Consider the following 25,568-nt stretch of genomic DNA (forward strand, 5'->3'; position numbering starts at 1 on the left):
ATGGGAGTTATTCTTACAACACATTCTCCCAAAATCATCCTGGCCTCAACCTATGCTAACCTACTGTCGCACACCTTTCACCCATCGGTTTCCACTCCCTCTGTCCTATCACTTCCTCTGAATTCACATCTCCTCACCCACACTGTGCTCTGCTCTTTGCCAATACACCAAATTGTCTTTTCCCCTTGTCTATTCATCCCCTTTACTCCTCCCAGTTTCCTCCCATCCTCCCACCTCCCCTTCCCCACAGCATAATGATGCTGTGCGTGCCAGCCTTGTCAAGCTTCCATCTATTCCCTGCATGCTCTGTCAGGTGATGCTGACACCCCTCTTCATACCTGTACCCTGCTATCCCTGCACCTTTTCTGACCCCCTCCAGATCTCTGCTTGCATCGATGTGACACCACTGCATTCTGGTCAGAGCAGCCAGAGATAGAGGTCATGTGTGGGTGAGGTATGCTTGCTTGTGTGAATGAGTGTGTGTTTTCTTTTCTTTTCTGAAGACAGTTTCTGCCAAAAAATCAATGTGTAGCAGTTTCTTCATTGTACCTATCTGCAACTCATTGAGTCATGTTTATAGTGAGTAGCAATCTGTACTTTTCATAATATTGTTGATCTGGAATTTCCATTGTTTCTTGTATTTAATATGCACATAAACAAAATGAAACAAGAAAATGTAAAGTTATGCAAAGACAGTGGGTATGCTGGATAACTAAAAGTTTATCACAGATAAGAGACAGTTAAAGAGGTTGATGAATTTTGCTAGTAGTATCTTGGAAGTAGAATATGTAAAAAGGAAGACACAAGAAAGTTTTAGTAACAAGGATTGCACAAGACAAGAAGGGCATCCTATAAAAAGAAACAGCATATAACATCCAACAATATGATGTTGAAACCACAACAGTTGTAATGAAAAGCAAGGATTGAGGGACATCTCTATACAGGTACTAAAGTGGACAGTGGGGAAGAAGGAAATGAAATGATGAAAAGGGTTTGAAATGTGATGTTGCTGAAACTTTTCATGAACAAATATTTCATGGGGAGAATAAATCTTCGTTGAAATATAAACACAGTAATTCTAAAAATGTGAGCCTCATCTTATAAATAATCCTGCTGATCTATTTCTACCTTTTAAATATATACTCGTATTTTTCTTTGATTAGTTGTCATAAAATAACATATGCATATACATACCATCTTCTGATACTGATGGTTCAAAGACATCAGTAGAAGATAAACAAACATTTTTTATATCAACTGCTTCTATTCCTTCTGCAATCCCAGCAGCAATAGCAGCTCCTAAAGCAGTTGCCTCTGATAAATCTGGTCGAACTGCAACAAGCAATTGTAAAATTGCAACAAGCCATTGTAACCTACATGGTTAGATATTATGAAAATCAGTTGTAACACACAGGTTGTGAAGAGATTCTGTGGTACAGCTGAACCAAAACAAATTTACCCTTAAATTACGTTCAGTTGTGGAAGAGATAAATAACTTACAGAAATGTTTGATACAGCAAAGAATGCAGTATATCTTCAAGTATCTGTTGGTTCTCAATGTTCCTGCTAGGCAACATGTACAAAATTTGAGTTATTCAAATAGTCATAATGGAGTCATGTAATGGTGCAGAGTGTGCACAGTGTTGTTTATGGTTTCATGAATCCAAATCTGCTGTTACAGTTCAGAGACAATTCTGGACTAAATATCGCAAGCCACCATGTCAAAGACAAACTGTTATTAATTGGTAGAATTGTTTGACCAAAGCTAGCTGTGCATCACATAGGATGCTGGGTCAGGGATGGTTAAGAGCTCTAACACAGCAATTGAACAAGTTTGGCAGTCTTACATTTGTAGTCTGGGTAAATCAACGAGACGTGCCAACTTAGAACTGAATATACCTAGTGTCACAGCATAGAAGGCATTATGGAAACACATACCATTGAAACAGATTTTAACTGCGGCAAGCTTTAAGAGAAAGTAACAAAGAAAACGAGCTGAGTTTCGTGTAGAAATGTTTAACAAAATGCACACTGAAGATGATTTTCCTAGTAAAAGTGCATTCAGTGACACAGCCAGCTTGCATAACTGTGATAAAGTGAATAGGCATAATGTTCAGATATGGGGTGAGCAAAAACAAAATCCCGTAATCAAACATATATGAGACTCCCCTAAGATAGTGATTTTTGTGCTGCAGCACTAACAAAATTTATGACCCTTTCTATTTTTCCAAGTCAATTGTAACTTGTGTATCAAACTTGGACATGCCTGAACATTATCTAATGCCTCAATTACAATTTGATATGGGCACAGAATTTATTTTACCACATTATCATCATTAAACTGTTGTGTATTCCTGTCAGAATGTGCCGTCTTGGACTGAACATGTTGGAGCAAATCCTGGTCCCCATGATCACCTCATTTAACCTCAATGGACTTCTGTGTATGGGGTTATGGTAAAGACAGAGTGTTTGTTCCTCCAGTTTAAGGAAACACTGATGACCTGCAAGAAGTGTTAACACAAGTCATTGCCACCACATATCAAGACTTGCTTCGTAGGATTTTGCATAAGAAATACATGAAATGTATTCATAGTTGTGAATATGGACAACCATTATATGTGTAATGGAAGTGGAGACTAAAGCCTGAAGAGTATGTTTACAGGGCAGTCTATAAAAAAAGAAGGTTAAACAGTAATGCAGATGCTCTGAGCAGAATAAGGCCCAGAGAACAAGAGCAAACAGAGGAGAAAAAAGCTGTTTTGTGAAAATACTAATGCATAAACAGAGGAGAGCGCTGCAGTGGTTGAAAGTGGGGATAGCAACCTCATAAGCATGCAGCAAGTATAAGCAACCCTGAGAATAAAAAAGAAAGTAGATAGTGAAGAGGAAATTATGCCCAAAGAGAAGTGGAATATATCAAGAGAGATGCATGGTAATCCATTGAGAGGACACCAAGGAACACAGAGGACTTTCGAGAGAATGAAGTCATACATGCGGTAGTGCAGAATGAAGTGTGATATTGAAGATTATACATGGAAGTGTCCATCATGTCAGAGAAATAAGTATAGACAAGTGAAAACAACAACGCCTTTAGAGATCACTGACACAGGTGAGACAGTGTCTGAAAAGTAGTTCGAACAGGAAGACAAGACACAGATACAGTGGATGAAGTATTTGAGGAACAATTAGTATTGAGATATGGCTCAATCCCATGCAAAACCCATGCTTTGGAAGCAAAATGAGGTTTGGGGTTAATGTTAACCATCCATATGCCTGATTGATGGAGCCATTGTCAGTAAACAGATGCTAATCATCATGACTACAATGAGGCAGGGCCTGGGTAAACCAACACATCCACTCATGTGTCCACCAAGAAAGCTTGTTTTGTGCACCATTTGGTAACAAAAAACCAATGGGTGTTATCCAGAGAGTCAGTCACTGTCAGGACTTACTTCCCAATGTGTTTCCCATTTTGCATGGTGAGTTGCACTTCCTTGCTCTGTACTGAACTGTATATGGTACCAGCATAATTTTGTAGCTGATGGAAAGTGACTTTGACTCCTTGTTGAACAATAATATCATTGTTTGCTGGTACTTGCCTGGAAAGCTGTGACTTGTGTAGTAACTTCCACCAACTGTGCTTGGAGTGATGCAAGTATTGCAATGGTGGTGTTATCTGATTGAGGGCCAACATCCGCAAAACTCACTGATGGGTGTATTTCAACAATGAGGTCAGCTGTCTATGCAAGTGCATTCAGCCCTCCTGTGCACACAGTGACTATTTTTTGTGCATATGATACCAGGCATGACAACCAAATGTTTCTCAGAATGTCATTGCTGTCTGCACTGTTTGCCAATGTCAACAGATGATACAGCAACTGTGACGGTGTGCAGTCACCTAGTTCTTTCACCCACAGCAACTTAACCAGTCCCTTAGTTTCAGACTATGACATGCATTCAATCAGTTCATTTTTAAGTGCTGTATACCACTCTGTAGCTGTTATCATGGGTAGAATGTCCTGCACTTCAATGAGCATCTCTTTATCTAGTGTTACGACAACGTAACTGTGGTGTCACCGCCAGACACCACACTTGCTAGGTGGTAGCCTTTAAATCGGCCGCGGTCCATTAGTATACGTCGGACCCGTGTGTCACCACTGTCAGTGATTGCAGACCGAGCGCCACCACACGGCAGGTCTAGTGAGACGTCCTGGCACTCGCCCCAGTTGTACAGCCAACGTTCATAGCAATAGTTCACTGACAATTACGCTCTCATTTGCCGAGACGATAGTTAGCATAGCCTTCAGCTACGTCATTTGCTATGACCTAGCAAGGCACCATAGCATTTGATAATTAATATTGTGAAGCATGTACCGTAACGAGAGGTGTTCTACAATTGTGGATTAAAGTTAAGTATTATATCAACTACGTAATTTATTTGCTACTATTAATTCCCTTAACTGTTCCAGACCTCGCACCAGCCTGCGTGAGCTTAAGCGCATGCCTTTCGGCTTCCTCTCATAGTGACTTGGCTGTCTTGCCAAGTCACAACATTTTTGGCGACGAGTCTCAAAAGAGGATTTAGCGTTCGTATTGCCCTAATTTACTTGTGTCATGGCTTCGCCACATTCTCCAGATGTACTGTCTGAATTTTATCGCTTGCAGAATCAGCAGACGCAGGTCTTATTGGATGCCCTTGGACAGCTCGTCCAGGGTCAACGTGCCATGCAAAACAATGCGGCCGCCGCCGCTCCACCGCTACCGCAGCCACAACATGCAGTTGCACCACCTTTTCGTCATTTTGATGCGGCACTGGAAAGCTGGACGGAGTGGTCACGCCAATTTGGATTCCATCTCGCCGCCTACAGAATTCACGGTAATGAGCGGCAGCCTCACTTATTGTCGTGCGTCGGTGTCCAGACATACCGAGTGATAGTGAAATTATTCCCCCGATGCGATGTAGCAACTCTGTCCTACGACGAAATTTTGTCGACATTAGATGCATATTTCAAAGAATCACTCAATGTGGTTGCAAAAAGGTATACTTTCTTTCGTACAAAACGTACGGCCGGTCAGACTAATCGGGAGTGGGTTGCAACTTTGCAAGGCCTTACTAGGGATTGTGCTTCTGAGTGTGAATGTGGACTCCCTTATTCAGATACTATGGTGCGTGATGCCATTGCACAGAACGTTTCTGATGTTCGTATACGAGAGCAAATTTTGAAACTAGTCAATCCCTCCCTTCAACAAGTGATGGACATATTGGATAGGCAAGACACACTTGACTTTGCTCAGGAATCATTTGAAACTTCACCAGCTGTGTGTCACGTTAACCGGCCCGCCGGGCGAGCTGCACGGAACAGTAAACAGCCCTCGCACCCGTCCGCGCAGCCGCGTGTGCTGCGCCAGCATGCACATGCAGTGCTAAAATCATGCCCACAGTGTGCTACTAGACATTTGCGTGAGAATTGCCTGTCACGCCAAGCTATTTGCTTTTTCTGTAACAGAAAAGGACATGTTCAAAGTGTTTGCCAGAAAAAGCTCTGATCAGACACTAACAACCATTCCAGGCCCTTTGCTTCGCGCCGGAGTTGAACCAAGAATACTCAGGCTCATGAACCTTCGCCCATGGACATTCATGTAGTTAATTCCACTCCGCCCAGTGCCACTCTCCCTAACAGTGGCTGTGTTCGTCCCACAAATAGTGTGTGTCAACGTCGACGGAAATCGCGTCAAGTCGCAAGTGCTTCTGTACCAGTGTCTGTTCACGTTGCACAAGACAGTCGCTCTTGTCGTCAGCAGGACAAACTTTTTGTAGACTTGGACATTCATGGCAACGTGATCCCATTCCAGCTGGGTACCGGAGCTGCAGTTTCATTGATCAATAAAGACACGTACAAACAACTGGGCACACCTCCGTTGCGTGCCGCAAATGTTAAGTTAAATAGTTTCTCCGGTCAGAATATCCCTGTGTTAGGACAGTGCAGCCTTCTTGCAACATACAAGGGACAAACAAAACTTGTGTCATTTTACGTCCTTCGTTCTTCTTCTGCAGTGAACTTGTTTGGTTTAGATTTATTTCAGTTGTTTAACTTGTCTATAGTAAATCAGGTCCTATCAGTGAACCAGACTGTGCCTTCAGCCAGTGTTTCTAGTCTATGTGAAGAATTTGCAGACATTTTTGCACCAGGCCTCGGTTGCGCTACGAACTATACAGCACATTTGGAACTGAAAGTAAACGCGCAACCGAAATTTTTCAGAGCGCGCAATGTTCCCCACGCATTGCGTGATGAGGTCGCAAGAACCTTACACGATTTGGATTCACAAGGTGTGACTGAACGTGTGCAGGCTTCTCTCTGGGCATCACTCTTAGTCATTTTGCCAAAACCTTCCAGAAAATTGAGACTTTGCGTGGACTTCAAGGCAACAGTGAATCCACAACTAGTGATTGCAACTTATCCTTTACCCCACCCGGAAGATCTTTTTGACAAACTGTGCACGGGTAAATATTTTTCGAAGTTGGACCTAGCAGATGCGTACTTGCAAATACCGGTGGACGAAGAATCCAAGCGCGTATTGGTGGTTAACATGCATCTTGGTTTGTATCGATTCAAAAGACTGCCAGGTGTGCATCTGCCCCTGCATTGTTTCAGCAATATCTACAAACTGTTTGTGCCTCGGTCCCTACTGCAGCAAACTATCTGGACGATATTGTGATCTCCGGAAAGACGGAAGAAGAACATTTAGCCAATCTCAGAACATTATTTCAGGTCTTGCGACAAAATGGTCTTCACTTGCGGAAGGACAAATGTGTGTTTTTTGCTCATGCCTTAGCATATTTGGGACATGTAATCAATGCACAAGGCATACATCCCAGTCCCGAGCACCTACGTGCCATACAAGATTTGCCTTCGTCGCAGAATTTGAAGCAGCTACAGAGTGTGCTGGGTAAAATAAATTATTATCATAAATATATCCCCCATGCCTCTTCCATTTCAGCTCTGCTTCATCGCTTACACCATACAGGTGTTCTGTTCGTCTGGACGATGGAATGCGAACGCACCTTTCGCCAGTTGAAATCAGCATTGCTTTCTAATACTTGCCTTATGCCATTCGATCCCCAGAAACATCTTTTGTTGATGGTAGATGCATCGGATTTCAGGATCGGTGCTGTGCTAGCGCACAAAGATGGATCGCATGATCGCAACTATCGAGGTTCACGGCGTTGGCTCGCAGGGCGTATTCTTCGCTGCCTCAGCCGTGCTATGTATCTGGTTTTGGGGGCCTCTGGTGAGGTGTGCCAGCATCTCAATCAGCTGCGCCTCTGTTGTCGCATGGGTTCTGCCGCTCCCCATCTGCTTTCAGCAATGGTGCCGTCCGGTCAGCACCCTGGGGACCCATCTACTGGCTCGCCTCAGCCCCAGGTGTTACCGATGCTGCCTTCCATTTTCCCCCATGGCGACGTGCCGCCGTTGCCTGTTCTCCCGCCGGCGCCGCCCGCAGTGGACGTGTCGCTGCAGCCGCCGGGTGCCTCCCTGGGTCACGCACCGCCGATTGCTTCCCGGGACCAGTTGTCCTCCGACATGGACCTCTTGCCCGCTCCGGACCACATGGCGTCTTCGCCCGTCGGCTGCCCCACCCCGATGGAGGTCGAATCTTCGGCCCCTCCTGTCTCTTTACGGGCACATACACCGCATGTTGGCGTGCACCCTGGACTAGGTTTTCAGGCGTTTCCTAGATCTCCTCGGACCGAATGGCCGGGTGCGGGTGGCACAGCCTCGCCTGTTGTTAGGCTCCCCACCTCGTCGCATACGTCAACATGGGGTCCTCCCCACGGCGGGCGGAAGCCTTATAACACAACCGTTCGCCGATTTGCGGGGGAGGAATGTGGTGTCACCGCCAGACACCACACTTGCTAGGTGGTAGCCTTTAAATCGGCCGCGATTTATTAGTATACGTCGGACCCACGTGTCGCCACTGTCAGTGATTGCAGACCGAGCGCCACCACACGGCAGGTCTAGTGAGACGTCCTGGCACTCGCCCCAGTTGTACAGCCGACGTTCATAGCAATGGTTCCCTGACAATTACGCTCTCATTTGCCGAGACGATAGTTAGCATAGCCTTCAGCTACGTCATTTGCTACGACCTAGCAAGGCACCATAGCATTTGATAATTAATATTGTGAAGCATGTACCGTAACGAGAGGTGTTCTACAATTGTGGATTAAAGTTAAGTATTATATCAATTACGTACTTTATTTGCTACTATTAATTCCCTTAACTGTTCCAGACCTCGCGCCAGCCTGCGTGAGCTTAAGCGCGTGCCTTTCGGCTTCCTCTCATAGTGACTTGGCTGTCTTGCCAAGTCACAACAGTAACTATATTAGGTCTTGCTAGCAGTAACATGTGTCAGCACAAACCACCTCACCAACTAAACAGTCATTTGTTGTCAGAATGGAGGTTACTTCATGGCAATGTGGCTGACTACAATGCTTGCTGGCACCTCATCTGCACTTGTTGCTGCTGCCATTGGTAAAGTCCAGTATGTTCCATAAACCAAGTAGGAAATACATGGTGCAGCATTTACACATGCTGTTGGTACTGTAGAGTCTTGATCACATTGGGCAGTGAGATTGTTTCTTATTAATCACTTTGAATCCAACATGGCTATCTTATGATCACATCGGGGTCACCAATAAATTTTGGGTCTTACTACAAGATATTTATTTTCAGCAGTAAACAAATGTAGTGTAACAGAAAAAAATGAATGAGTGGTATCTCTTGATACACATAGCAACCAAGAAAAAATAAAAAATACACAACATTAGTGATCATGCTATCACTGATTAACATGCATTACACATCTTTGAGTTGGCACATTTTTCATCATGATGATTTTCACTATATGACCTGTCACCACAGGACTAACAAACAATATCGAATGTATACAAGAAGGGCAGCATGGATGGACACAATTTTGTTTCAATTTTTGGCAATTTCACAGAGATGTTGAACTGGCATACTCTTGACAACAGACAGAAACTATCCTGAGAAAGCCTACTTACAAAATTTCAAGAACCAACTATGAATGATGACTGGTAATATAATAGAACCCCCTACTGTAGGGATCATAAGGACAAGATTAGAATAATTATGGCATGCAAATACATAGTTCAACAGTTGTTCTTCCCATGCATCATACATGAATAGAATGGGAAGAAGCCATAAAAATTGGTACATTGGTAAATACCCTCTGCTATGCACTTCACAGTGGATTGTAGATTATGTATGTAGCTGTAGATGTAAACCTCATATTTGTCTAATTAATTATTAGTAACTATTATTGTGAATTACCAAAGATGGTAATTTACAATACTCATTACAGTGAGTTGGGTCATTGATAAAAATCAGAGCACTATGAATGACATCATGAGGCACTCTGCAAGTGATGGTATCTCACTCATAGGATGCTGAGACCCATTCTGCACTATCCAATACAACTTTTTGCTTTCTGTCATGTTGGTATGGACCAAGCTACTTCCCTGCTGGCCCACTAAGTACTTGGATTTCTGTGAAAATATTTGCTGACTGATGCAATTGAACACTTTTGACAGCTTACAAAATACTGAATATGTCCACATTCTTTTATTTACTCAATCCGAACATTGGCAGCAAAGCCAAATATAGCATCTTCTGTTCATACTTCTTTTAAACCTAAACTGTATTTTCTGATGATGTCTTGTCCACTGAGATGCTGAACAATTTTGGCACGCATTATTTTCTCCAATACTGCAGACCACAAAAAGCAGTTCAACAAAATATTTGGTAAATCTATAAGGGTGAATCGAATATAACCAGGATTTTTGTTCCTGAGCATCAACGGTTGGTAGGACCAGAGCCACACGTGTAGTATTGTTGGGTGGGACTGTTAGGAGTTGGGTGAGCTGACTGTTACATGCTTCCAACAGCTTTGTCAGTAATGCTCATGATGTCAGTGCAACAGGCACACCTCTCCACCACGTAATGCATAATTATGAAATTTCTTGCTAATGAAAGAGTTCAGGCATCATAAATTTTCCAGCGATTGACTATACAGCTTGGTGATCAAACACTGTCAAGGATGCATGTGTTTGCCTGGTGTAAAAAGCTCAAGGAAGGACAAGAATTTATGCAAAGTCAGCAACATGATCACTGTACTCAGACCAGCATTACAACTGAAAACATTCATTTGGTTTGAGACATTCTAGAAGGAGGTCAGGGGATGAGAGTATCAGAAATTGCAGAGCAGGTGGGAATAAGCTGTGGGAGCTATCAAGCCATAATCAAAAACGATCTACAGTTCCCTTCTAACCAAAAATCAGAAGTTGAGAAGTTTGGAGATCTGTTGGAGGCTTACAGCAAGCTCTGCAAAAGAAGGTGATGCATTTTTGAGTTGGATCATCACCTTCTACAAAATGTGGATCCACCACTACACTCCTGAATCCAAATAAGGCAGTATGGAGTGATAGCAGAAAGGGGATGGAATCCCAGTGAAAGCCAAGACTCAATTGACAGCTGGCTAGGTTCTTTCAACTGCTTTTTTTGATCTGTAATGCATTTTGCTCATTAATTTTTTTGTGTGAGCAACATGCAATCAATGCTGTATACTACTTCAAGCTGCTGAAAAAGATGAGGGATGGGTATCACAGCAGAATACAGGATCAACTGATTCAACAGGTCATCTTCCTCTGCAACAATGCCAGGCCCCGTACTGCAGCTCTAATGGTCTCCAAACTACAGGAAATGCACTGGACTCGACTTGATCATCCTCTTTACAATCTTGACCTGTAGCCAAGCGATTTCCAAGTTTTGGACCAAATAGAGAAGCTCTAGAAAGATACTGATTTATAGATGATGAGGGTGTGGGGGAATTTGTGCCCAATTGGCTCCTGATGCTACCAGCATTCTGTGATGCTGCAATAAAAAGCTTTCCTTCTTGCTGGGAAAAATGTATTTCTAAAATGGGAACTATGTGGAAAAATAAACTGTAACTGCCTTTTTCAATAAATGATTTTTTAAAATAAAATCCAATTTATATTTCATTCATCCTTGTGTAGTACATGTTACACATTATACTTAACAAAAATTAAAACCCTTAAGATTCTAAATTTGTAAAATATGAATTCCATTTATAATGTGACAAAATAGATGCAAGCACTGAATGTTTATCCTCCACTGCCTGTACGGTTTACTATGTTTCACAGAGGTTGGACCTTATTCAATAGAAGACATATTGGGCCACACATCAGTAACATAAATTATGATGCTTGTACTGAAAGTTATTCTTTCATACTATTCCATAGATTTACTCTCATTAAGAGCTATGCTTTTTTGTCATTTTTCTAAGAGCTTTTTATATAATATTAATTCTATTCACAGCAATCATTTACCTTTGATATAAAAATTCCATTCAAGTGTGTAGCAGTTAGGAAGTTAATCAGATGAAAAACAACAAATCTCAGAAAGTGCGGTTTAATAATTTTTTTAACTGTATAACAAAGAAAGGAACTTTGTTCAAGATGTAAGACAACTATAACACCTCATACCTTTCATTTAGTAGGTATCTTTCAAATGCCTGACATGTGCAGATAAAATATTAAAAACAAAAGAATTTACCAACTGAAATGCCACATATATCTGCTAGCAGCTGCATTATTGTGTTGTTTACAGTTAAACCACCATCCACAAGTAGGTTCTTCACAGTAATTCCACAGTCCTTATTCATAGCATCAATAACATCTCTTGTCTGAAAACAAACTGCTTCCATAGCTGCCTTTATAATGTCTGCTCCTGTTGTTGTTTCTTCTATTCCACATATAACACTGAAACAAAGTCAATAATAAGATTTTAATACAGTATGTAAGCAGAGAAGCAAGAAAAAAATACAAAAAGTAATTGAAATACTTATAATGAGAGATGTGTATATTTGTTCATTCATTGATTCTCACATTGTATTCTGTAGTTTGCACTCATGGTGGAGAAATTTCAGAGACACTGAGTGCCTCGAACAATTGATGCAGACTGAATAAAAAAAGGTATTATTATAAATTACATTGGCAGCTGTCAATTAGTGGTGTTTTTGTGTTATTTGTCAAGAGCATATACCATATTCTATTGATCCTTTAAAATTTAAATAATTGGCAGAAAGTCCATTTTGTCTTACATCTTGATTAGGCACCAAATATTCAAATATTGTTTTTTATTGAACAACTTCAATATTTTGTTGGATATAATTCAGTCTCTGTCTTTCCCTACAGTTTTTGTTCTCTATAACTCCTTGTGCTACCATGGAAATTAGTTCCTAATGTCTTAATGCAAGTCCTATCATCCTGTACTTACTTCTTAGTCGATGTATTCTAAATATCCCCATCCTTGATAATACTGTGAGTAAACTCCTCATTTATACCAGTCTGCATAATTTTCAACATCCTTCTGAAACTCAAAATCACAAATGCTTTGATTATTCTTTTTCCTGGTTTTCCCATGGCCCATGATTTACTTCAACATAATGCGTTGCTCCAGGTGTACATTCTCAGAAATCTCTTCCTTGAATTGAGGCCCACATTTAATGGCAGTAGATTTATTTTAGTTAGGAATGCTTTCTTTGTCTGTACTAGTCTGCTTTTTATGTACGACCTTGCTCGATCCATCATGTGTTACTTCAGTTCCAAGATAGCAGTATCACTTCACTATGCCAACTTTGTGGGGCCCAGTTTCTATGTTAAGATTACTGTTAATCTCAATTCTGTTTTTCTCACTATTTTCATCTTTCCCTGGTTTACACTAATCTCATATTCTGTGCTCATTGGGCTATTCAGTCCATTCAATAAGTAATTCTTCCTCACAGTCACTGAGGACAACACAATCATCGGCAAACTGTGAATTTTAATTGCATTTCCAACTACATTAAAAGCTTAATGCTTTTTGTTGTTAACATTAACAATTAGTTTTAGGTGAAATGTGATGTACATATGTACAATACAAGTCACAACAGTAATTTTTATAAGTGGAGCTATACATTGTGGTGCAAAAGTATTCAGTAAGCTCACAACTAACATAAAGCAAGAAATTGGTAATCCCAACCAGATCAAAAGCACATTAAAATCATACCTCGTTAGGCAAACTTTCACAAATACCTAAACTGAAGAACTGAAACGTTCTGTTAGCTCCATGGTAAGCAGCAGTGTTCATAGTATATCAGCTTGATAAGTAGTAATTTACAGTAAACACGGCTCACATTCATAAATTTAAGCAACTCTTTCCTTTCAAAAATTTAAATTTAATCAATCAGTATAACTGAGAAGACAGCAGAATTTTTCCAAGTGGCAGCTGTTTTACAATTTATTTGATTAAATGTACCTGACAAAAGCATGAGCATTAAGCAGTAAAATGATTTTATCATTAATACAGGTGCACATGATTTTTTTGTTTTACTTAATGTTTACATTTTCTCACTAAACCAATGAAAGTTCTCCTTCTTGATAGTGTGTATGGAATATGATGAGTAAATGATGTAGTGAATTTACCTTCTCTTCAGCCAAACTGACCATCATGTAACAGTGTAAGGTAACATTCTAATAGTTTTTTTTCTGGTGAGGATTCATGAGCTCAGCTGTAAGCCGTATTTATTTTTCTGTTAACATATGCAAATATCTTGACTTTGCTGGTGAGTCCAAGTAAAAAACTGTTTTACTGAACCTCTTAGCAACTTTCAATTTAAAGGCTACTACAGAACTCCAATGCACATCACAAGAACCTCAGCCACAATCCTTGATGAAATATTTATGAATATGCCCTTGAAATATTCAACACAAACCTTCAATACAGGTATTGGGGACCACACAGCCCAAAAAATTAATATAACATTAGGAAAACAGCTTGGTTCAACTCAATGCATAATAATTTCATCTAGGAAGTATAATGACCAGAACATATAACATTTCCTTCACTGTCTGAGCCAAGAAAATTGGGAGGAAATCTATGAACAAGAAAATACAAAAGATAAGTTCAACAAATTCATAAATAGTTTTAGCTGTTGCTTTGAACTTTGCCCTGCACTCCATAAAATGACAATCACAAAAAGGGATTGGAAAATAAAATGGCTCAGAACAGGGATACAAATATCTGAAAAGGAAAGGAGATTACTTCATGAAATATCTAGACAGCACACCACATCTCCAGAATTTGATTCCTATTTTAACAATTACAAAACGTTTTTAACTAAAGCCATAAAAGTTGCAAAAAGAATTGCAAACAGTTCCTTCATAGCAAACAAACCAAATAAAATTAAAACCACATGGGATATTGTAAGACAAGAAACAAGAGTAGACCAGAGAAAATACCATAAAATCAATTTGGAAGAAAACTCATCTGCAATATCTGATCCCCAGCAGCTAGCAAATAATTTTAACTCGTATTTCACAAAGGCATCTGAGATTCTGGTGAAGCAAATCTTTTGATATGCTGCCACTGCAAATCAAATTAAAACTATCCCTAGTAACAAGTCTCTCTTCCTATACCCAACAGACAGACAGAAAATCGTAAAAAAAATAGAGGAGCAATACTCAAAACCTTCCTTTGGTACTGACAACATAACATATCATACTATTAAAAATGAGCATCCTTTATAGTTAGGCCCATGGCTGACATATGCAATAGATAACTTTCTGATGGAATCTTCCCAGGAAAGCTAAAAATAACTAAAGTGACGCCACTGCAGAAAAATGATGAAAAACAAATGTAACAAATTAGAGACCAGTCTCTCTACTATCTGTTTTTTCCCTAAAATAACTGAAAAATCTTTTGCAAAAGACTCAAAGATTTCATGGAAGAAAATAAACTTTTCTTGCCCGCATAGCATGATTTCCGAAAAGACAAATTCTCCAAGACAGCTATTATCGATTTCCTAAATAAAGCATTGAACACATTTATATAAAAAAAGAAAATCATAGCTACAATATTCCTAGATGTTTCAAAAGCATTTGACATCATTAATCATGGTCATATTGCTTAGAAAGCTAGAAAATGTTGGTGTCAGAGTCCCAACCTATGAGCGGGTAAAGTCATAGCTACAAAACAGACAACAAATAGTTGAAGTCTTGCACAAAGAAAGCAAAAATTTAATTTCCTATCATTCAGAAAAAAACGGTGTTAAATACAGTGTGCCACAGGGTTCCATACTGGGACCAATCTTGTTCTTGCTGTTCGTAATTGACTTGTAATCACCCAGCCCTAACTATAAGTGCATTAAATATGTTAATGATTCAAATTTTTTTATCAAAGGAAAAAGGACACAAGTGCTCCAGAAATAAAAATGACCACTTCACATATATCAGAATGGTTTGTGATGAATAACTTAATAATACACTCACAGACAACAATACTATACAACTACACACAGTGCAGAATAAACTGCCTCTAATTGCACCCACTGAGCTGTTAGGCAAAACATTTGAAACTGTAAGTAGCATCAGATTCTAGGAGTTTGGATCCAAGACAACCTAAAATGGCCACACACAACACCTATGTACTAAATTAAATACCATTTATTATGGAATTAAAATTCTTACTGGATGCACATCAATGCAAGTCATAAAACAAGTGCACTACACACAAGTGGAATCACTACTAAGGTATGGTTTAATTTGCTGGGGAAATTCACAAGTCAGCAAAATCTGTTTAATTGCACAAAGAGCCATAGAAGGGACAGCACCTCGCCCTTCATGGAAACTTTCATTTAAAAAGCTTCATGTTCCTCCATTACCATGCCTATATATCTAAGAAACAATAATGTTTACAACAACAGTCATAGATGACAACAGCAAGATTGCTCAAAAAAACCCAAAATATCCATCCATACAACCCAAGGAATAACCAAGATTTGCATGTGCAGTCTGCACATACAACGCTAAAACAAACAGGACCCCTGCAGGCAGGGAAAAAACTGTACATCAAACCACCGAAAAACATTAAGGCAATAACTGGCTTGCATAAATTCAAACCAAAGTGTGGGTATGTTGATAGACACACAAACAAACACAAACACACACACAAAATTCAAGCTTTCGCAACCCACGGTTGCTTCATCAGGAAAGAGGGACAGAGACCATCCTTGTAACCATTGATGCCACTTCCTTATACACAAATATTCCACACGTCCAGGGCCTCGCTGCGATGGAGCACTTCCTTTCATGCCGATCACCTGCCATCCTACCTAAAACCTCATCCTGACTCACAACTTCTTCACTTTTGAAGGCCAGACATACCAACAATTAAAGGGAACAGCCATGGGTACCAGCATGGCCCCCCTCGTACGCCAACCTATTTACGGGTCGCTTAGAGGAAGCCTTCTTGGTTATCCATGCCTGCCAACCCAAATTTTTGTACAGATTTATTGACGACATCTTCATGATCTGGACTCACAGTGAAGATGAACGTCAGAATTTCCTCTCCAACATCAACTCCTTTTGATCCATCAGACTCACCTGGTCCTACTCCAAATCCCATGCTACTTTCCTTGACGTTGACCTCCATCTGTCCAATGGCCAACTTTACACATCCGTCCACGTCAAACCCACCAACAAACAACAGTACCCCCATTATGACAGCTGTCACCCATTCCATATCAAACGGTCCCTTCCCTGCAGCCTAGGTCTTTGTGGCAAACGAATCTGCTCCAGTCCTGAATACCTGAACCATTAGACAAACAACCTGAAAACAGCCTTCGCATCCCGCAACTACCCTCCCGACCTGGTACAGAAGCAAGTAACCAGAGCCACTTCTTCATCCCCTCAAACCCAGAACCTCCCACCACAGATGAACACCAAAAGTGCCCCACTTATGACAGGATACTTCCTGGGACTGGATCAGACTCTGAATGTGGCTCTCCAGCAGGGATATGACTTCCTCAAATCCTGCCCTGAAATGAGATCCATCCTTCATGAAATCCACCCCACTCCACCAAGAGTGTCTTTCTGCCGTCCACCTAACCTTCGTAACCTCTTGGTTCATCCCTATGAAATCCCCAAACCGCCTTCCCTACCCTCTGGCTCCTACCCTTGTAACCGCCCCCAGTATAAAACCTGTCCCATGCACCTTCCCACCATCACCTACTCCAGTCTGGTAACCCGGAAGGTGTACACGATCAAAGGCAGAGCCACGTGTGAAAGCACCCACGTGATTTACCAACTGACCTGCCTACACTGTGATGCATTCTATGTGGGAATGACCAGCAACAAACTGTCCATTCAAATGAATGGACATAGGCAGACAGTGCTAGTTGGTAATGAGGATCACCCTGTAGCTAAACATGCCTTGGTGCAGGCCAGCACATCTTGGCACAGTGTTACACCATCCGGGTTATCTGGATACTTCCCACTAACACCAACCTATCCGAACTCTGGAGATGGGAATTTGCCCTTCAATATATCCTCTCTTCCCGTTATCCACCAGGCCTCAATCTCTGCTAATTTCAAGTTGCCGCCACTCATACCTCACCTGTCATTCAACAACATCTTTGCCTCTGCACTTCCGCCTCAACTGACATCTCTGCCCAAATTCTTTGCCTTTAAATATGTCTGCTTGTGTCTGTATATGTGTGGATGGATATGTGTGTGTGTGCGAGTGTATATCTGTCCTTTTTGCCCCCGAAGGTAAGTCTTTCCGCTCTCGGGATTGGAATGACTCCTTACCCTCTCCCTTAAAACCCACATCCTTTCATCTTTCCCTCTCCTTCCCTCTTTCCTGATGAAGCAACCGTTGGTTGTGAAAGCTTGAAATTTTGTGTGTGTGTTTGTGTGTTTTTTATTGTGCCTATCTACCAGCGCTTTCCCGTTTGGTAAGTCATGGAATGTTTGTTTTTAATATATTTTCCCATGTGGAATGTTTCTTTATATATATATATATATATATATATATATATATTTCGTTTGGTAAGTCACATCATCTTTGTATATACACTCCTGGAAATGGAAAAAAGAACACATTGACACCGGTGTGTCAGACCCACCATACTTGCTCCGGACACTGCGAGAGGGCTGTACAAGCAATGATCACACGCACGGCACAGCGGACACACCAGGAACCGTGGTGTTGGCCGTCGAATGGCGCTAGCTGCGCAGCATTTGTGCACCGCCGCCGTCAGTGTCAGCCAGTTTGCCGTGGCATACGGAGCTCCATCGCATCTTTAACACTGGTAGCATGCCGCGACAGCGTGGACGTGAACCGTATGCGCAGTTGACGGACTTTGAGCGAGGGCGTATAGTGGGCATGCGGGAGGCCGGGTGGACGTACCGCCAAATTGCTCAACACGTGGGGCGTGAGGTCTCCACATACATCGATGTTGTCGCCAGTGGTCGGCAGAAGGTGCACGTGCCCGTCGACCTGGGACCGGACCGCAGCGACGCACGGATGCACGCCAAGACCGTAGGATCCTACGCAGTGCCGTAGGGGACCGCACCGCCACTTCCCAGCAAATTAGGGACACTGTTGATCCTGGGGTATCGGCGAGGACCATTCGCAACCGTCTCCATGATGCTGGGCTACGGTCCCGCACACCGTTAGGCCGTCTTCCGCTCACGCCCCAACATCGTGCAGCCCGCCTCCAGTGGTGTCGCGACAGGTGTGAATGGAGGGACGAATGGAGACGTGTCGTCTTCAGCGATGAGAGTCGCTTCTGCCTTGGTGCCAATGATGGTCGTATGCGTGTTTGGCGCCGTGCAGGTGAGCGCCACAATCAGGACTGCATACGACCGAGGCACACAGGGCCAACACCCGGCATCATGGTGTGGGGAGCGATCTCCTACACTGGCCGTACACCACTGGTGATCGTCGAGGGGACACTGAATAGTGCACGGTACATCCAAACCGTCATCGAACCCATCGTTCTACCATTCCTAGACCGGCAAGGGAACTTGCTGTTCCAACAGGACAATGCACGTCCGCATGTATCCCGTGCCACCCAACGTGCTCTAGAAGGTGTAAGTCAACTACCCTGGCCAGCAAGATCTCCGGATCTGTCCCCCATTGAGCATGTTTGGGACTGGATGAAGCGTCATCTCACGCGATCTGCACGTCCAGCACGAACGCAGGTCCAACTGAGGCGCCAGGTGGAAATGGCATGGCAAGCCGTTCCACAGGACTACATCCAACATCTCTACGATCGTCTCCATGGGAGAATAGCAGCCTGCCTTGCTGCGAAAGGTGGATATACACTGTACTAGTGCCGACGTTGTGCATGCTCTGTTGCCTGTGTCTATGTTGCCTGTGGTTCTGTCAGTGTGATCATGTGATGTATCTGACCCCAGGAATGTGTCAATAAAGTTTCCCCTTCCTGGGACAATGAATTCACGGTGTTCTTATTTCAATTTCCAGGAGTGTGTGTGTGTGTGTGTGTGTGTGTCTTATATATATATATATATATATATATATATATATATATATATATATATGAATTAATAGAGGGAAACATTACACATGGGATATATAGTTATATAGTTATATATATATATAGTTATAATAGAGGGAAACATTCCACGTAGGAAAAATATATCTAAAAACAAAGATGATGTGACTTACCAAATGAAAGTGCTGGCAGGTCGACAGACACACAAACAATATATATATATATATATATATATATATATAGTTACAATAGAGGGAAACATTCCACGTAGGAAAAATATATCTAAAAACAAAGATGATGTGACTTACCAAATGAAAGTGCTGGCAGGTCGACAGACACACAAACAAACACAAACATACACACAAAATTCAAGCTTTCGCAACAAACTGTTGCCTCATCAGGAAAGAGGGAAGGAGAGGGAAAGACGAAAGGATGTGGGTTTTAAGGGAGAGGATAAGGAGTCATTTCAATCCCGGGAGCGGAAAGACTTACCTTAGTGGGAAAAAAGGACGGGTATACACTCGCACACACACACATATCCATCCACACATATACAGACACAAGCAGACATATTGGTCTTTAAATATGTCTGCTTGTGTCTGTATATGTGTGGATGGATATGTGTGTGTGTGCGAGTGTATACCCGTCCTTTTTTCCCCCTAAGGTAAGTCTTTCCGCTCCCAGGATTGGAATCACTCCTTACCCTCTCCTTTAAAACCCACATCCTTTCGTCTTTCCCTCTCCTTCCCTCTTTCCTGATGAGGCAACAGTTTGTTGCGAAAGCTTGAATTTTGTGTGTATGTTTGTGTTTGTTTGTGTGTCTGTCAACCTGCCAGCACTTTCATTTGGTAAGTCACATCATCTTTGTTTTTTTATAATATATATATATATATATATATATATATATATAAATATAATGGAAGGAAACATTCCACGTGGGAAAAATTATATATAAAAACAAAGATGAGGTGACTTACCGAACAAAAGCGCTGGCAGGTCGATAGACACACAAACAAACACAAACACACACACAAAATTCAAGCTTTCGCAACAAACTGTTGCCTCATCAGGAAAGAGGTAAGGAGAGGGGAAGACGAAAGGAAGTGGGTTTTAAAGGAGAGGGTAAGGAGTCATTCCAATCCCGGGAGCGGAAAGACTTACCTTAGGGGGAAAAAAGGACAGGTATACACTCGCACACACGCACATATCCATCCACACATACAGACACAAGCAGACATTGGTCTTTGTCTTTAAATATGTCTGCTTGTGTCTGTATGTGTGGATGGATATGTGCGTGTGTGCGAGTGTATACCTGTCCTTTTTTCCCCCTAAGGTAAGTCTTTCCGCTCCCGGGATTGGAATGACTCCTTACCCTCTCCTTTAAAACCCACTTCCTTTCGTCTTCCCCTCTCCTTACCTCTTTCCTGATGAGGCAACAGTTTGTTGCGAAAGCTTGAATTTTGTGTGTGTGTTTGTGTTTGTTTGTGTGTCTATCGACCTGCCAGCGCTTTTGTTCGGTAAGTCACCTCATCTTTGTTTTTTTATATATATATATATATATATATATATATATATATATATATATATATATATATATATATATATATATATATATATATATATATATATATATTTTACCAAACGAAAGTGCCAGCATGTTGACAGACACACAAACAAACAGAGACATACACACAAAATTCAAGCCTTCTAAAATAGCTTCCTCAGATACTGTAAAGACAGGGTGGCTGAGTGGTGTGTGGGCAATCCCAAGTCCAAGGTGGTAAAGAAAAGTCACAAAGGGATAGCTGCAAAGAACAATCTGAGGGTCTATCTTCTAAAAACTTCAATAGAACCATATTAGATTTAATTGAGGCTGAATATTGACCAGCAGAACTGTTGCTTATGCAGACAGCTTATTAGTAGCAGCTTCTGCAGGCTAATGATGTCAGCCTGAGCAAAATGGGAGTTGCATATTACAACACATGAATACATAGTGCAAATAATATAATGTACAAGTAGCTCCACATAAAAAAAATCCATACTTCTGAAAGGCGCACTACAATGAAATCTGACAATTAAACTAGATAACACAAGCATATCGTATGAACTCACAAGAAACTTAAGCGTACTTCTCGACGTGAAACTGATATTTAAAGTCCAGAGAAACATAGTCACTGACAAGGTTGCAAATATACTACACAAATTTGCTTCAGTCAGTAGCAAAGGACATGGATGACTACTACAGTATGTCAAAATATATTACTGTGCACTTTTTGAGTAGGTAGTATGTGCTGCATCTGGCACACAAGTATACAAACCCTGCTTTGCTACTACCTATACTGCTGTGAGGTGCAGGCAGAGGAGTGTGCTCTTACATTAGTCAGGGGCTTTCACAACATGCCAGAGGAAGCACATGCTGTAGTTCTGGGAATATACCCAACAGACATCAACATCTAACTCCAAGTTACTTCATACTGATTGATGATGGGCAGAGTGGACAAAGTAAATGCCACAACAGAATAAAAAAAATGGCTCTGAGCACTATGGGACTTAACATCTATGGTCATCAGTCCCCTAGAACTTAGAACTACTTAAACCTAACTAACGTAAGGACATCACACAATACCCAGTCATCACGAGGCAGAGAAAATCCCTGACCCCACTGGGAATCGAACCAGGGAACCCAGGCGTGGGAAGCAAGAACGATACCACACGACCACGAGCAGCGGACACAACAGAATAACACATTAACTATAAATGCCAACTTATACCTTGAGGAATGAATATCTGGCAACAAAACTGGAACAATAGTGAGAAGGACTGAAGGGTCTATGACTTGTCCCCTAAGATCAAGGTACAATTAAGAATGAAGCATGCTAAAACTAGTCACTGTATTATTAGTTCTTGAGTGGCTACAACACATTGCCCTAGGCCATGTGCACCTCTGTGAAAAGGACTTGTGTACATGTGGGGAAAGAGGCTCCCATGAACACATCACATTACACTGCAATCAATTTATACAGGGCAGATAATTACCAGATGCAAACTGCCCAAATGGTCCAAGCTAAGCCACATAGCTGATGCAATATTGGCCCACTTACAAAATCATTACAGATAATAAAGACCATAGAGGGCAATGAGAGATAATAAAAGACAACATGGTGACATTCAGATGTGGAGGAAGAAGAAGAAGAAGAAGAAGAGTAGGAGTAAACAAGAGGCAACAAGTAATCCATACATAGTACACACCCTACAACAAATAAAGGAATAGTATGGAACAGAGGTGAGTGAAGTTGCAATGAGTCACATCACCCACCAGAATCACCTAAAACTGAGTGAGGTGGTGTAGTGATTGGCACACTGGACGCACATTCAAGAGGATGATGGTTCAAACCTGTGTCCAGCCATCCTGATTTAGGTTTCCCATGATTTCCTTATATTGCTTCATGCAAATGGTGCGTTGGTCCCTTCGTAAGGGCATGCTTCCTTCTCCAACCTTCCCTAATCCAATGGGACTAATGACCTCACTGTTTGGTCCCTTCCAGCCCCCTCACCAAATTAACCAACCAAACACATGAAGCTAGCACATATGAGGGTGGTTTGAAAATTTCTCGGAATCACCACGAGAGGTCAGCCCTAGCGCAACTAGTTATTCACATGAGAATTCATTGGACTGTTGCCTGTAAACACATGCCACATCAGTGTTCTTGGAAGAGACCTGTGGCAGTGATGTGACTCTGTTGTTCCCATGTAATGATTTGCAAGATTCGAGCAGTGATTAAGTACTTCGTAAAGTAAGGTATGAAAGCAAAGGACATTCATGCTGATTTCCAGTATACACTGGCGGACTCTGATCCTTCATATTCAACAGTTGCCAAGTGGACAAATGAATCTGTATTTGGTCAGGAGAGATTAGATGATGATCCGTGCAGTGATCGGCCAAGATGTGTCACTACTCCAGAAATCATTGCAAAAGTGCACAAAATGGTCATGGAGGATCACTGAGTGAAAGTGTGTGAAATTGCTCATACTTGCTAGATGTCATCTGAAAGGGTACATCACATTTTAACTGAATAATTATAAATGAAAAAAAATATCTGCAAGATGGGTACCGTGACACTTGACGCGTGCCTCCATACATGTGCCTTTGCAATGGCAAAATTACATGAACTAAGGTATGAATTGTTGCCACACCCACCTTATTCACCTGATATGGCTCTGTCAGACTTCCCCGTCTCTTCCCAAAACTGAAAAGTTTTCTTGGTGGACAAAGATTCACTTCGAATGAAGAATTGACATCTGGAGTTGACAACTATTTTGCAGGCCTGGAGGAAACTCATTTTTGAGATGGGATCAAGGCACTGGAACATAATTGGACCAAGTGCATTAATCTAGAAGGAGACTACATCAAACAATAAAAAAAGTTTCACGATGTAAGTACTTTTTTATATTCTGTTCCGAGAATTTTTCAAACCAAACTCTTAGCTATGGCAGGCTAAAACATGTAAAATAATATTGATCAACATGATAACATAAGCTAAAAAAAGACAGGTGGACAACGTGGACTCAAACAACAGGATCCATTCCACTCATCTATTAACATAAGCTAACAAGGTTGCTGGTCCTGGATGCTAGGCTTGAATTCTTTATAAGGTTTCTTCCCCTGGCCAGCAGAGTCTGTGGGGTCTTTAACAATTCTCACTATCCTCTTCTTAGATCAATAATTTTAATGTTACATTTTCTTTTTCACATATATTTTGTTTATTAAATAAATTTTCAGTAATTTTGGAGTTTATTTCTTAAAATAAACTGTGCATCATACTGTGGAAAATATCAAACTGCAATGTATGACCTGTTAAAAAACCACAAGACAACAGGCCCTGAAAAGGATGCAAATAAATAGAAATATTCAGCGATTGTGAGGTGGTTTTCATATTTATCTGTGTTCACTACCGTTGGGATTGTGTAGATTATATTCTTCCAGAAGTCTGATGACATATCTTCAGACTCCTGGATTCTACAAACTTGAATAATATTTTGAGGCTGTGTCACCTTATGAGTTTAGAAATTTCAAAGGAGTGTTATACACCAATTCTGCCTTGTTTTGTCATGTTGTCCAGTGTTCTGTCAATCTTACTTACTTACTTATATTGGGCACACAAACTGCAGCCAGTCCTTAGCCTCACTCAATCCAGCCTTCCACACTTTCCTGTCATTTTCATCTGCATCTCCCAGACCCAATATCTGCATGTCTCTTATGGTATTATCCTGCCATCTCATTCTTGGCCATCCCAGTGGTCTGTTTCCTTCAGCTTCTCCATCCATTACAGCTTTTATTATCATGTTATCCCCTCTCCTTCCCACATGTCTGTACCATCTTAGTCTGTTAATTTTCACACTCGCTACGATGTCAGGCAGTGTGTATAATTGTCTTTGTTCTCTGTTTTTCCTTATTCTCCACTGTTCATTTTCTTTCACTGGTCCACACATTTTTCTCAGTACTTTATTTCCAAAAGTGATGAGCTTTTTCTCTGTTTTCTTTGTCAGGGTCCATGTCTCACTTGCATAGCACACTATTGGTTTGACGATAGTCTGATATATTCTTATTTTTGGTTGACTAGACACTAATTTTGATCTTATGATGTTGTTCACAGCTCCTAAACATCTTCCCCCAGCTTGAATTCTTGTTACTACCTCTTGTTCTATAACATTTTGTTGGTTGATGTTGACACCGAGGTACATGAATGTGTATGTCTTCTGAATTGATAGATTTCCGATTTTTAGATTGTTTGGTCCTAAATGAGCTATTCTTCCTACTATCGTGAACTGTGTTTTACTTTCATTTATAGTAAGACCTACTTTCTTAGCTTTTTCCATTAGCACAGTCCCCATTTTCTCTAGTTCTTCCATGTTCTTTCCTACCAGCACAATATCGTCTGCAAAATCCAGGACATTTATCTTTTTTCCTATGGTGACTCCTGCACTTTCACATGTTACTCCCCTCAGGGTGTTGTTAAGGGCCAAATTGAACAGGGTTGGTGATATAATATCTCACTGTCTCACTCCTGTTTTTACTTCACATGCTTCTGAGAACTTCCCCTGTACTTTCACTCTACACTTTGATTCCA

General features: G+C 41.3%; 1 protein-coding gene across 1 annotated transcript in view; it reads right to left on the reverse strand.

The window, feature by feature from the left end:
• The window catches only part of LOC124775762 (glycerol kinase-like), a 277,797-nt gene that overhangs the window by 24,590 nt on the left and 227,639 nt on the right, over positions 1 to 25,568 (reverse strand). The window contains exons 9-10 of the mRNA XM_047250592.1: positions 11,655 to 11,860; positions 1,195 to 1,332 (exon numbers count right to left, since the gene is read on the reverse strand). Of these exons, the coding sequence (XP_047106548.1) occupies positions 1,195 to 1,332; positions 11,655 to 11,860 (344 nt within the window). The remainder of the gene's footprint in view (positions 1 to 1,194; positions 1,333 to 11,654; positions 11,861 to 25,568) is intronic.

Source organism: Schistocerca piceifrons, chromosome 2, assembly GCF_021461385.2.
Source record: "Schistocerca piceifrons isolate TAMUIC-IGC-003096 chromosome 2, iqSchPice1.1, whole genome shotgun sequence".
Taxonomy (NCBI): Eukaryota; Metazoa; Arthropoda; class Insecta; order Orthoptera; family Acrididae; genus Schistocerca; species Schistocerca piceifrons.